Source organism: Callorhinchus milii, unplaced genomic scaffold (genome assembly GCF_018977255.1).
Source record: "Callorhinchus milii isolate IMCB2004 unplaced genomic scaffold, IMCB_Cmil_1.0 Scaffold12, whole genome shotgun sequence".
In the NCBI taxonomy this organism is placed as follows: Eukaryota; Metazoa; Chordata; class Chondrichthyes; order Chimaeriformes; family Callorhinchidae; genus Callorhinchus; species Callorhinchus milii.
Window position 1 is genome coordinate 13,468,677 of NW_024704753.1, and position 14,890 is coordinate 13,483,566.

The 14,890-nt window shown below is 44.8% G+C and overlaps 1 protein-coding gene across 1 annotated transcript in view; it reads right to left on the reverse strand.

Annotated features, from left to right (window-relative positions):
- The window catches only part of LOC103176643 (semaphorin-3G-like), a 29,865-nt gene extending 16,007 nt beyond the window's left edge, over positions 1 to 13,858 (reverse strand). Inside the window, 6 exon segments of the mRNA XM_007890309.2 lie at positions 200 to 316; positions 839 to 929; positions 4,089 to 4,208; positions 9,261 to 9,323; positions 13,701 to 13,724; positions 13,727 to 13,858. Coding sequence (XP_007888500.2) covers positions 200 to 316; positions 839 to 929; positions 4,089 to 4,208; positions 9,261 to 9,323; positions 13,701 to 13,724; positions 13,727 to 13,858 — 547 coding nt within the window.
- Positions 13,859 to 14,890: the final 1,032 nt, after the last annotated feature.

The following is a 14,890-nucleotide window of genomic DNA, read 5'->3' on the forward strand; positions in this document are numbered from 1 at the left end:
CCAGAACTGCATTGGAGTGTTGGCTTAGACTATGTGATTCAAAATCCCGACATGGGGCTTGAACCCACAACCTTGTGACTCAAGAGGAGAGAGTGTTACCACTGAGCCAGTCTGATGGGCGAGGAAAGTATCTTCTGACAAGATGCTCTTCCTCTTTCACACACACTGTGAATGACCCCAGTGTTCAGCGCTCTCTTACCCTGCAGCAAACGTTGGTCGAGTTCAGTTCTCATGGCTGAGCGAGGCCCCAGGCTACGGAAGATGACGGGATCTCTTCCCAGGAAGTCAGCGGTCAGTCCGGAATATAACTCACCACCTGTAAGTGGAAGGCAATAAGAATTTTAATAATCCTTGCATTTGATATAGCGCTTTATCACGTTGTTGATGTATCCCAAAGCGCTTCACAGAATGTATGTAAAATGGATTGACTATATTTTGTGGGCGAAACACAGCAGCCAATTGAGCACAGCAGTGTCCCACAAACACTCATGGATTGAGTGACCACATTATTTTTTGGAGGGATTACTACCGTCGGAAAGAGATGCGTCAATCAACTAACAAACGGATTCCTACTTAATGCTAGGTAAACTGAGGCATGTGGAATAAGGAAACTTGCCTAAGGTTTCGCCCTGACCGGGAATCGAACCCGGGTCCTCTTGCTTGTGAGGCGAGTGCTCTAACCGATACGCTACAGGACTCCACAGACATTACTATACCTGACAGACGCTATATAAATACAAGCTGTTGTTGCTAAATAAATAGTCAATGTTAATTTCTGGCCACCAATTATCTACACAGGTTTCATTCCTTATTCAGCTTTTCCGAATGAACTCCTTACCGACCAGGGTGCTGGCAAACGGACGGTTGGGGTCATGCGGACACTTGCCACGTCCGTTCCTCACGCCGGCGGGCTCCATCGCAAACATGTGCTTGAGGGAGAAATGCAGAGAGAGGGAGAGAGAAAGAGAGGGGGTCAATGTCGAGAGCGCGCCCTGTTCTGACAGCCATGCCAGAGACTGGATGCTGCAATCCACAGCAAACAATCCCCCCAACACAGGAGAGTAACTCACATGATCACAAGATTGGTTCGGATAAAGAAGACCCTTCGGAACTCTTTGATTCGATCCCTCCTGAATCCCTACCAGACCGTACCCCTCATCATGGCTTTTGGAGTCTTTTCTAAATGAATTCTGCACAATGGTGAACTCCACCAACGTACACCCAGTAAGCCCCAACCATTCCTGTCTGGCACTGTGTAGCATGTGGCCTCATTCCATCCTTCAATTGCCTCCAAACCCTCCCTCTCCTTAGTCTGTGATCTTAAAAGCTTAATATTTAATCTTAATAAAATCTGGAACTCTCTCCCCCAAATGGCTGTAGATGCTGGATCAATTCAAACGTTCAAGACTGCGATCGATAGATTTTTGTTAGGTCAGGGTATCAAGGGATATCGAGCCAAGATCTGATAGAATGGTTTATCAGGCTAGAGGGGAAAGGCCTCCTCCATTTCCAATGCCCCCCACCCTCCACACACACACACAGACACACACACACTGCTGCCCACTTCTTCTGCTCTGCTAACTCAGGCCTGATTCATGTCAATCATCCCCTCTGCCTCTCTGCTCTGACCCTCAACACCATTACACACTCCCGGTCTCTTTACACTGACCCCAACGCAGCCAAGTCCTAGTCTCTCTACGCTGACCCCAATAGCATCAACCCTCCCAGACTCTCTACACTGAGCCCAGGAACATCAGCAGAGATTGAGAATCCTCATCACTATGGGAACCAGTAATATTTAACAGAGTGACATTCTTCACAGAAATCAAGGCAAACTGCAATGTACAGTTCAAATAACCTATAAAAATAGTTTCCGACTGTCTTGTTCCTCCTGGTAACTGGAACAGACAGAAGGATGTGAGCTTGCCCCGGAATTTCCCAGCTGTAAACTATTCCTAGAGTCGGCTTGGAGCAATAAGTTCCCATTTGTGGAGAGCTGAGTGGCTCAGTCTCTCTACAGTGCTTTGTATAACATAAATGGCTATTCAGCCCCAGGCTCCAGCTTCTCAGCAGCAGCTTATATAGCATGACATCATCTGGTGTCTCCCACCCCCCACCTCCCCCGGAACACTAGAAACTCTCAAGCGTCAATTATTGTCCATTTCAAAAATCCCGCTCCAAGCAACTTAGAGCTCTGGGGAGTCAATGAATCCAAATCATTGTGTCAAATACTAGCTAAAAGCTTGTACTCTTTTTCCTCTCTCCTCAGGCATAATCAGCCAGTACGAACATCTATCTCAGTGAGTCATCCTGGCTCAGTCTGTAGCACTCTTGCCTCTGAGTCAGAAGATTGTGGGTTCAAGCCCCACTTTGGGATTTGGGGTTCATTGTCCAAACTGACCCTCTGTTGCGGTCTCTAGTCCGGTTCCTGAGCCGGATGGGTCTGCAGGACTCCAAGGCACTGCTGATAACAACACAGCCAGCCTGCCTCATCGCCAGCATCTGGAAGAGCAGTCCAGTCACTGGGGGCAGGGAATCCTCCCACTCAGCTCTTGTTAACACTGCAAGCCAAAGCCCGAACTGGTAGGGTGGTCCTTACTCGACAAGCAGCTGAAAAGATTGTCGGACAGCAATACCAATAGCAAGCTACGTGATTTTAGCTGGTTGGACTCCAACAGTACCCCAACACATACTCTGGAGTCCCCAAGCCTTAGCTCTTGCCAATCTGCGTCTCATACCTGCCAGAATTAGGTAAGCAGGAAACATCCCACCAGGGAGAAAGTGCACATTCCATTCCAACAATCTAACTCTGAAATTTCCATGTGTAGGTGGGATGCATGGAATTCTCAGTTTGGTTTGGATACACTTAAGCACGGGGATTGGCCCCCGCATGTGTCAAGACACCCGGCTGACCAGAAAAGAATCAGCACTGGGGGAGCGCTGGGTTGTGAGAAATGCTGTTCTTCAAATGAGACATTAAATTTCTCTCCTCTGATGACTTCCCCGTTACCGATTGGAGCTTGCAGGAAACACTCCTTGATGAATGGAAAATCAGCATCTCATTTATACCACAAACAGCCCTTTGTTGGAAGTGAAGGCATGTGAAGTGAGCGTGGTGGGGCAGGGACCTCTGTGTGGATCTCCTGCAGTGTGGAGCCTTACAGCGAAGGTCAGTTCAAAGACTGACTGGGGATGTGACGCCGGTTAGGACAGCATGTAGTCAACAAAGGTCATAGTGTGATCCTGTGGGAGTGAAGGGGGCAGGAAACTTACCGATTAACTTCTGGTTGATTTATGGCCCAGGCAGTGAGCCATTGACATCTGATGCAATCCAGCAGATCAACATCTCTACAGATAAGCTACAGCATCTGGTCAGGCCACACCTAGAGTACTGCATACAGTTCTGATCACCATGACATAAGGAAGCTACCCAGGCCTTGGGGGCAGTGCAGAGAAAAGCAACGAGGATGATTCCTACTGTTAGAGGATTGAGCTATGATTGAGCAACAATCAGACAAGCTTGGGCTCTTCAGTCTTGAGAGAAAATGACTCAAAGAGGAACTTATGGAGATGTACAACATTTGAAAAATCCAGATCAATACTTTAGGATACATCGGGACAGCAGAACAAGAGGATCCAGGTTTAGAGTTCTAAAGGGCAATTTCAGGACAGATATCAGGAAGTCTTTCTTCACCCAGAGGGAAATTAATGACTGGAACAGGTTGCTAGGAAGTTTGGTTGAGGCCAGGACACTGGGACTCATTTGAAAAAAAACAACTCAATGCTGTGAGGGGAGGATGTAGGCAGATGTTCTGGAGAAATGAGATCAGATGGGCTGAAGAGACTTCTTCATTCAAACCGATTTGTGATCGTGTGAGTCCCTCAAATATATCCCTTGGTTAGGATCAAGAGGCCTCGGTTTATTGAATTGTTCCTCGAAGCTCATTTGACACTGAACCTTGTTAATCTCCTCTAAACGAATGGCCTCTTAAGTGACTGTGAACAGAACTGACTTGGCCAGAGCACTGCAGCGACTGTAATGTGTGGATCATCGCATGTCAAAGTGTCACAAGCGAGTCTCCTCTTACCTCTCCCCGGTGTCCCACATTCACAAAGCCACACACAGGCTCAAAGGCTCCTGTTCCACACGCCAGTAAGTGTGTCCTGTTGTATGGATGCAGCACACGGACGTAGTTCGCACATTCAGTCTGTAACAGAGAGGAGCAAAGAGATAAGTGACACGGTAACATTCAGAGGATTTTTATAATAATAATTCTTCTTGCATTTAATATAGCACCTTAACATGTCATTGAGACGTTTCAAAGCACTTCCCAGAATATACTGTAAAGTGTATACTTTGTGGGCAAAACACGGCAGCCAATTCCACCAAAGTCGTGGATTGAGTGACCAATTTTTTTTAAAAGGGATTATTACCCTCTGAAAGCGATCCGCCAAATGACTAACAACCAGGTTCCTACTTACTACTAGGTAAAACAGAGACTTGTGGAGTAAGGAAACTTGCCTAAGGTTTCGCTCTGCCAAACCCGGCTCCGCTCGCACGCGAGCCGAGTACTCTAACCAATACGCTGCAGGAATTTTTTTCCCCCCCGGTCAGCCGTTATTCGACACAAGCAGACACCCATCAATGCAGTACGTCTGCAAGTACACAGTCACCTCACTTGACAGATAACTGTGAAATGCCTTGTGATATTATGACGTAATGAGGTGTTGTATTTCAGGTGTAAGTTAAAAATTCTGCAAAGCGGAAAAGAGAAGGGAGTTTCTCCTCAATGTCCTGGCCGAAAAACCTTTAGATAAAATTAGTCATTCACCGCATGGCTGTTTGCAGAACTTTGCTGTGCACAAATTGGCTGCTGCTTTCACTTACAAAATACAGTTACTAGACTTCGCAGTAAATCCCGTGAAGCGCTTTAAGACATCCTGACATGAAAGGCTCAATACCAAATCAAGTATTATTTTTTATTATTATTATTGCCTCTATGTGGCATAAAACTTAATTTTCCTTTTCACATAAATAGTTATCTGAAAGCCAAGATGCTGAGATGTTTATCTTGTACAGTACGGTATATATCCCATGAATCTCTTTGGGATGTTCTCCTGACGTTAAAGGTGCCATTTAAAATGTAATATAATATTGCCACTGAAGGTTTGATCTGGACACCTCTGTGCTATTCTAACCATGTGTGGTTTTCCGTGAGAATCAGGGGCACTTTTCTGTACATAGTGCTCTCCAGTTGAGACCTGTGGCCCAAGGATAACTGAGGTGTTAAAGATTTGCCCAGTTATTGGGCAAAGACCATTGAGTATCACTGTATTCCGAGGTCAAAGAATCACAGAGCTTCACTCCATCTCTGACTTGCAACACTCTGTGAATTGATTTGCTCTTACAGGTCTAATGGCAATCCACGGGCTGCTAATGAGTTAATTTCCTGCTTTGACACATCAAAGCCTGACCTGGTTATCATTCCCCACCCTTTGATCTTTTGCTCACCCCCTGCATTTGGCTAACTGTGGCTCGCTGGGCATCCCCCTGCCCCCTCCCTTCGCCTGAAATCAATGACTGAGCCTTCAGCAACTAAAGCCCTAACCTCCCACCCCTCTATCTGCCTCTAAATCACGGGTCTCCAACTGGTTGATCACCGCTAAGTGACATCTCGCTCACGCTCAATAAAAACAAGAGGAAAGAGCGATATTTACTGCAGTTTATATTTTTATTCAGTATTAATAAAAGTTTATATTTTTATTTTGAGATGTGTGAAATACTTTTTGCATCGGGGATTTGTTTCGAATTGGTCTCAATAAATATGCAGTTCTATCTTGTCTTTTTGAACATGCACCAATGGTGGGTCAGGCAGGGTGGAGGGTGTAGGCCAGTGCCCACTGGGCAGAGGGGGTGGACGGGTTGGTACAGGGTTAGTGGGTTGCAGAGGTAGGGTGGAGCGAGACCGTGGAAGCCTTTATAAGCAAGGACTAAGATTTTAAACTAGATCCTCTGAAGGACGGGAGCCAGTTGAGCCGGTGGGGGCGAAGATGGGGGTGATAGGTTCACGGAGCACCTTCAGAAGCAGGTTTAAAGGCCAATGTTTGGAAAGTTGTTCCAGTTTCCAAACAGGAGCAGGAGATTAGCAACAAAGAACGAGCCAAATTGTTTGAAAACCAAGCGTATTTTTACAGAATAAGTGAAACTCGAGCTAAAATTATACTTGCTTTTGCTTCACAATAATACAACAACAACTTGGATTTATACAGCGCCCTCCACGCCGGACAGTGTCTCAGAGCACTTCACAATAACGGATCCCGGGGCCGAGTCAGGGGGAGGGGGAGGAAGGTGACCAAAGGCGCGGTCAAAGAGAAAGGTCTTCAGCAGAGACCTGAAAATAGGATGAGAGGGAGCGAGGCGAAGGGAGTGAGGAAGGGAGTACCAGATGTTAAGTGCAATGATTTGACATTTACACACAGCAATATCCCATAGGCAGGTGAGTGACCCATTTTATTTGGGGGATTGTTGGTCATGACTCTAGGAGACATTCCCTTCTCTTTTCCAATAGCGCAACAAGATATTTCACCTACAAAATATACAGTCAATTCGCTTTACAGTATATTCTGTGAAGTGCTTTAAGACATCTCAATTCACTTTACAGTGTGTTCTGTGAAGCGCTTTGGGACGTCCTCCCAACGTGAAAAGCGCTATGTCAAATGCAAGGATTATTATCTCGAAGACATGAAAAGCACTATATCGAATGAAAGGATTATTATTATTATTTAACGTCCACCCGAAGAGGTGCAGATGGGACCTTGGTTTAACATCTCAACCGAAGGACAGCAGTTCTGGCAGTACAGTACTCCTGCGCTGTGAGTTCAAAGTCCCTGACAGATAACAAGCATTGTTCTCTGTTGTTTTAATGTCGTCAATGGTAAAAGCATTCTTTCACACTCCCCCCACCAAGACACAGGCCAGATTTCCAGCCCATAACTCTGAGCTGTGCTGTGCGTAAATAAATCCTCCACACTGTGTGACTGACTCCCTGACTCAATCCCTGATCCAGCTGGGCTTTTTTTTTGCTGGCCTTCTTATCTCTTGCCAGTCTCCCATGCCCTGTAAACAATGAAGGGAAGCAATAATAGGAGCTCACAAAGTAAAAACTCTCAACTGTTAACCACAATGTGAGCGGGAGCAGCAGAGTTCTGCGATTAGGCGCTAGTTTACCCTTTAAAGTATGTTTCAGGTCAGTGGGTCGCTTTCCTATTACAAAAGCGTTCGTTCCCCAGGAAATACCTGCCCCATTGTTCTTGAGGGACACTGAAATGTGTGTCTCCCTTTCGACGCTACGTTTCCCAGTGCGACACAGACTCTGCAGTCCCACAGATAGGCGTCTCCCTGGTGGTATCAATGTTTCTACAGTAACCCTCCCTTGTTGATAAAAGAGCTTCTCCAGAGGTTAGGAAGCGGCCATCAAAATGTTCGATAGCAAAGCAAAATAAATGATTACTGCTAAGAAGCATGAGAGAAACAGAGCAGAGCTCCTCCACTGAATATGGGTCAGAGGAGCAGGTCACAGGCAGCTCCCACACTACAGACAGGCGTTCTCGGTTATCGGTTGAAGAAGTCCCATAGTGGAGTCGTTAGAACATTCGCCTCGCAAGTTTCCTTACTCCACACGCCTCTGTTTACCTAGCAGTAAGTAGGAACCCAGTTGTTAGTCGATTAGCAGATCACTTTCTGGGGGTAATAAACCCTCCCCAAAAGCTAATAATAATTTGGTCACTCAATCCACGACTGTATGTTGGACATTGCTAAGCGCAATTGGCTGCTGTGCTTCATCCACATAATATATAGTCAATCCACTTTACAATATATTCTGTGAAGGGCTTTGAAACGTCTCAACAATGTGATAAGGCTCTTTATCACATAGAGTCCTGTAGCTCAGTGGTAAGAGCACTTGCCTATCAAGCGAGGGACCTGGGTTCGGCAGGGCGAAACCTTGGGCAAGTTTCCTTACTCCACACACCTGATAATAATCCCTCAAGAAAAAAACAATAATAAATTGGTCACTTCAATCCACGACTGTTTGTGGGACACTGCTGTGTGCAATTTGGCTGCCGCATTTCGCCCACAAATATACAGTCTATTCTGTGAAGCGCTAAGAGACATCTAGAAGATGTGAAAAGTGCTATATCAAATGCAAGGATTATTATTATATTATTATTACATAAAATGAAAGGATTATTATCGGTCGTGGTTTCACACATTCTCCAAGATGAGGAGAAGTGTGGGAAGCAGGCTGCCTTGCCACAAGTGCATCAATTTCCTTATACGTCATTATATGGCTCTGGTTTCCACTTATTCTTCGATTCCCTCACCCTCTCATAAAATATCAATAATATAAAATCTCTGCAACGCTCCCAGAACTCCACCCTGCTTCCTTCAAGACTTTTATCTCCATAAAAACTATGGGACTGTTTACTGAAATACCAGGTTGGCAATGAGATTGCTGTGATGTGTGGGGACCGGAAGAAATTATGGCTGTTTGTAGGATATTGCTATGAGCAAATTGGCTGCTATGTTTGCATTGTTCTAGCTGGACAAGCAACAGGAAGCTTGTCAGATAGAGCTCTCACTATCAAGCTATATGGTTGAACTCCCGCAGTACCCCAACCACACTTTGGGGTCTCCAAGCCTTGGCTCTTGCCAACCACGTCTGATTCTCTCCAGAATCAGGTAAACAGGATGCATCCCTCCAGGGTGAGAGTGCACATTCCATTCCAGACACAGGAAAATTTCCCTGTATAGGAGGTGTAGATATGTAGAACTCTCATCAGTCTGGTTTGCATACTGTTAAACATGGTAATGCATTTCTGCATGTGTCAGACATCCAGCTAACCTCAAAAACACACACAGTCACTACACTTTATACACTTTACAGTAAATCCTGTGAAGTACTTTGAGACGTCCTCCTAAGGTAAAGGCACTATATCAAAATCAAGGTTTATTATTGTTATTATTATTAATAATAAAGAACTGAGTTAACAAAGCAAACAAAACAGACCTGACTATACGTTATAACAATAAAACAGAAACATTCTGATAACATAGAGATTTTACTCTAAAATGGTTGACCTGGGATAATGGGAACTCTTTTAAACTGGAGCTAAAAAACAAAGCCTTTTGAAGTTCTAAATGATATTTTTATGACTCATCAATACGGTTTACTATGGATGATAAATCGTGTTATACTTACGAAGGGGTCCTTTCCCTTGAGAGCACATTCCTCCCTCTGACCAGACAGGGGCGGCCAGTAAATCTGTGAAGAACAAGAAATGGAGAGGTTGTTAAAACGGGATTAAATAATAATATATTGGAGACGTGATTAATGTGCACATGTCCAGCGAGTGCTTGTGCCTGTCCCCAGCGTGCTAATCGACAATTAACACGGACACTAGGCTTTGCGGTTGCAATGTGATATATACAAAGCATGTTATTTCCCCGAAACATTTTGTCCCATAAAAATTCACAGCACGGCACTCAAAGCCACATGGATGCCATATGAATGCGGTCTAAGACATGCTGCCTAGTGTTGGAATTGGAAGCCACATAGTGTTTTGTCACACTCCAGTGCGGTGCTGGGGATGTGGTAATTGTCGGAGGAGCCATCCTTCGGATGAGATGTCAGACAGAGATCCTGACTGACACTATTTGGAAAAAGAAAGGAGTTTCTCCTCGTGTCCTGGCAACAATCCCCTCAAATAAAATTGGTCCTTCACTCCTTTAATGCTGTTTGTGGGACACTGCTGTGCGCAAATTGGCTGCCATGTTCACCCGTAAAATACACCCAGTCACACCAGGTTACAGTCTACCCTGTGAAGAGATCTGAGATGTTTCGACAACATGATATGGTGCTGAATTCAAATGCAAGGATTATTATAAGTTGTTGTTGATGGGGTCAAGCCACATGTCAGTAAATTTGAGCAAAGGGAATTAGCTGCAGAGTGATGTTATGGAGTTTGCATGTCGAACTGACAGAACGACACATTTGCTTCAGATCACAAAGAGACATGAAAAGGCATGAAACAAGTATTGTTAGGAATGTGTGACTCCAGAGCAGATTCCAACAGGAATCAATGTCCCTAGGCGGAACAGATGTCTCCACAGGAACGTGTGTTGTGGCATCCATGTGATGGACAACACCACATGGAATGCTGTTCCAGGAATTTGGTTCTCTTTAGATTTCTTGTCATCCTTCTTAGATGATCCACGCTTGTCACTCGTCACTGAAACCCCAACATCTCTCTTGTTTCCCCACTCGAGATGTCTCAAAGCCCTTTTTGAATTTTCTGTAAAGTGTAGGGACTGCTATTTTGTAGTGGGCAGGTGGGCGTGTCAGATCCAATGAAACTCTGATAACTCATCACCCTGAGGAAAATAGCCCAAATGAGTACTTATCAGAGTTGACCAGTTATCTAAAGTACAGTGTCTCAAAAGTACAAAGTACTCAAATAGCTGGGATATTGAGTGAATGATTAGTTATGTGGGGTTGACTACCTATCCGAGGGGCTAGGTATCAGAGTTTCACTGTATGTACGATTTGACTATTGGTTATATAAGCACTTGGAGCCAATCTCCAGATGTGGAAGGCATTAACTTGTCAGCCTGGCTCAGTTGGTAACACTCTCGCCTACTGAATCAGAAGGTTGTGGATTCCAGCCCCATGTCAGGACGTTGCATTCACAGTCTAGGCTGATGCTCCAGTGCAGTGTTGGGGGCATTATTGCGTTATCAGAGGTGTTGTCCAATGGATGAAATGTGAAACTGATGCCCTGTCTGTGCTTACTCAAGGTGGACATTACACACCCCATGGGATTATCAGAAAAGAGAATGGAGTTTCTCTGGGTATCCTGACTGACAATCCTCCAGGAAAAAATGAATAGGGTCACTTCACATCATGACTGCTTGTGGAACAAACAGTTGTCATGTGCAAATTGGCGGCAGTGTCTGCCTACAAAATACATAGTCACTACACTTTACAGTGAAATCCTGTGAAGCGCTTTGAGACATCTGTCCTCACACACATATACACACCATTGTTGTGACTCTAGCCTTTGCCTCTAACCTTGGTATCTGGAAATCCAACACAAGGGGCTATTACCACCGGAAAGCGATCCGCCAATTGACTAACAGTCAGGTTTCTCCTTATTGCTAGGTAAACAGAGGCGTGTGGAGTAAGGAAACTTGACTAAGGTTTTCCCCCACCCGGGAATTGAACCTGGGTCCTCTCACTTGTGAGGCAAGTGCTCTAACCGCTATGCTACAGGACTCCAGCTAGTCCAGCAAGTAGGCTAAGTCAGTCACTGTTTTCATTCCCCCACCCCACCGCTCTCTCACCCCTGTATCCCCTCTCCCTCACTCACACACATCACAGCTTTTTAATCAGATTTAACTTGAGTCATGTTGGACCTGTTTCAAAAAGCAATCTCCCTTCCAGCTTTCCACCTGCCTGAGTGCAGTCATTTTTTGGCAGTTAACAAGTCCAATGCATACACAATGTATTCATGCCCTGAAGGAAACAATTTATTACTGTCCAATAGCTGTGATAACAACCCTCCACCCACACTCCTTCCGCTCCCCCTCCCCACCCTCCCCTCAATTCTGAGATAGCTTGGCTCTGTTAAGATATGACCATACTCCTGAGGCCAACATAAGCACCTTACCTGACTGCCAATGATCAACAAGCTAGGTTGTACGGTTTTGCGAAAAAGAAAAAGCAAAGAATTTATGTCCAGAAAAAACGTAACCTTAACTCGCCTGCTCCATGTATGTCTGCTATCGTTGGCCGTCAAAGTCCCAATCATTCTGTCCGTCAAACGTCAAGTGTATAACAACAATAATCCTTGCATTTGATATCGCGCTTTAACACGTCATTGAGACATCTCAAAGCGCTTTACAGAATATACTGGAAATTGGATTGACTGTATATTTTGCGGGTGAAACACTGTAGGCAATTACGCACAGTAGTGTCCCACATGGATTGAGTGACAAATTTTCGCCAGTTGACTGAGAACCAGGTTACTAGATAAACAGAAGCATGGGTAAACTAAACTTGCCTAAGGTTTTGCCCTGCCCAGGAATCCAACTCGGGTCCCCTCACTTGTGAGGCAAATGCTCTAACCAATACGTTACAGGATGTATTGTATCAGACAGACAACATCTGCTTCGCTGTATCGTCTTCCTCCCTACAAACCCAAAGCACTCAACCCATGTCTTCTACCTCCCTCACATTTTCCGTCATTGCTCCTACTACAACTCCCACCCTTTGCCCCCAATTCACCCTGCTCCTGCTCAACCATCAAATGAAGCCCATAGGAACGCTACATTGTCAGAGGTGCTGTCTTTGGATGAGATGTTAAACTGAGCGCAAATTGACCTCTAAAATTGCCTGCAAAACTCAGTCACTACACTAAACAGGAAATCCTGTGAAGCTCACTGAGATGTCCACCTGACACAAAAGGCTTTGATGTATCAAATGCAAGGATTATTCTTATTAAAATTCTTCTAAAGGCTGATAAGCAGCTATATGCAAGTCACAGTCAAGTCTCTCCCCACCTGGCAACCAGACACATACAACCAGTAGAAGGTGCTGTAGAGAGAGCAGAAGCCCTGGCTGGTTTTCCCCTCCCTGACCCAAGGAAGTTCAAGGGCCAATTTAGCCTCCCCACACAGCAAACTCAGCACTGACCGGGATCCCAACCCATAAACTCCTGATGCGTAAGATGCAGGTTTATCCATTACACCATCAGGGTTGCCCTGACTTCACTTTCCAGCTTGGCTTCTGGACGGGGCAATAATTGGCTCCAAAATTGCCTCTCCATTTGTTGACTCTGGCAGACAGAGAACGCTTTAATTAAAATTCAGCGGTGACCTGTACTGTTTGCGTGGCTCACTACAATAACATCTCGTGGTGAAATTGGAGCTCAGAGAGTGTTAGCAAAGCATCTAGAGCAGCAATTTACATCATCCAGTACTTAATTGTTCATTGTTCTTCACTTGCAATTGAGTTAATTTTCCTGAAATGGGTCAGTCAAAGATTTAAGAAAATAATGATTGAATTCAGCTGTATTTTCCCCTCAACTCGATTTCAATTCAAAATTAATTCTATGAGTTAATTTCAGAGGTTTCTTGAGGTCTTTGACATTTCATTAAGTTCCCTTGTGGGCCAGTTATTATGATTGATGTTCGCTGGGCAATGAACTAAACAACATCCTTTCATTCTGGACCGCAATTTTAGTAATAATCTTGGTGCTTGATGTAGCACCTTTAATACTGAAACACCTCAAAGCGCTTCATAATTTTTCCTGAAAGTTGAATTAATGTGTATTTTGTGGGTTAACACGGCAGCCAATTTGCGCAAAGCAATGAACAAACAGTCATGAAGTGAATGACCGATTTTATCTGGGAGATTGTTGACATGTGGGTAAACTCCCTTCTCTTTTCTGATAGTGGTGGGGGATCAGAATTAAAGCCAGATAGCAGGGAGGGGTTGGGGGGTGTAAGGTGGAGAAGAGGTAGAGGGAGGTAATTTCAGGAGCTGAAGGTTCGGACACTAATGGTGGTGCGGAGAGGGCAGGGGATGGGTAATAGGCCACAGTACGTTTATTTCACGAAGGAAAGTGTAACAGTAAGTTACCTCTTTGGTATCCCGATCCATGTGGCCCGGTCCAGCTGGATGGAGTAGATGGTGTCTTTGGCTCCAATGAAGAGACGGTCGTGATATTCATCGAGGAACATTGAACGAAAGTCCAGGAATCCACGGAAGCCAAAGAAAATGACGGATCTGTTGGTCATCAGGAGATCTGGAGGAAAGAATGTAACGTCTTTAGTCACCTGGCATTTGTCACATCCAGTCTGGCTCCACACCTGTGGGTCTCAATGTCACTGCCATCAACAACAACAATTGTGGAGTCCTGTAGATTATTGGTTAGAGCACTCACCTCACAAGTGAGAGGAGCCAGGCTCGATTCCTAGTCGGGGCGAAACCATAGACAAGTTTCCTTTATCCAGCCTCTGTTTACCTAGCAGTAAATGGAACCTGGTTGCTGGTTGATTGGTGGATCGCTTTCTGGGGTAATAATCCCTCCAAAAAAAATGTGGTCACTCAATCGCCTTACCACGTTGTTGCGACATCTCAAAGCGCTTCACAGAATATACTGTAAAGTGAATTGATTGTATATTTTGTGGGCGAAACACGCTAGTCAATTTTTGTGCACAGCAGTGTCCCACCAACAGTCGTGGATTGAGTGACCAATTTATTATTTATTTATTATTATTTTTGTGGAAGGGAATATCACCCACGGAAATGAGAAACGGCCATCGACTAACAACTGGGGATAAATTTCTGGGTGTCATAAAAATTGAAAAATTAAAAAAAATTTGGTCACTCAATCCATGACTGTTTGTGGGACACTGATGTGCACAATTGGCTGCTGCATATAGTGAATTTCTTAAAGTATAGTCTGTGAAGCGCTTTGAGACGTCTCGAAGAGGTGATAAGGGGCTATATCAAATGCAAGGATTATTATTATTAACAACAACAACAATTTGCATTTACATAGCACCCCTTGAAAGAGCAAACCGTTCAGTCCTACTTACCTGCCCTCCTATTACAGACAATTACAGTCTGGAAGTAGGCTGTTTGGGAGAGCAGAAGAAGGTAGGCTGGGTGGGGGGCGGATGATTGAAAGCACAATCATAGAGATATGTCTTAGGATGAGCTTCGCTATACAAATGTAATCTTGTTGTTGTTGTTAAAAGCTGGACAGGAGGGTGGGAGTCAGTGGGAATGTGGGATGGGGTTCCAGCGACTGGGGAAGGATGGCT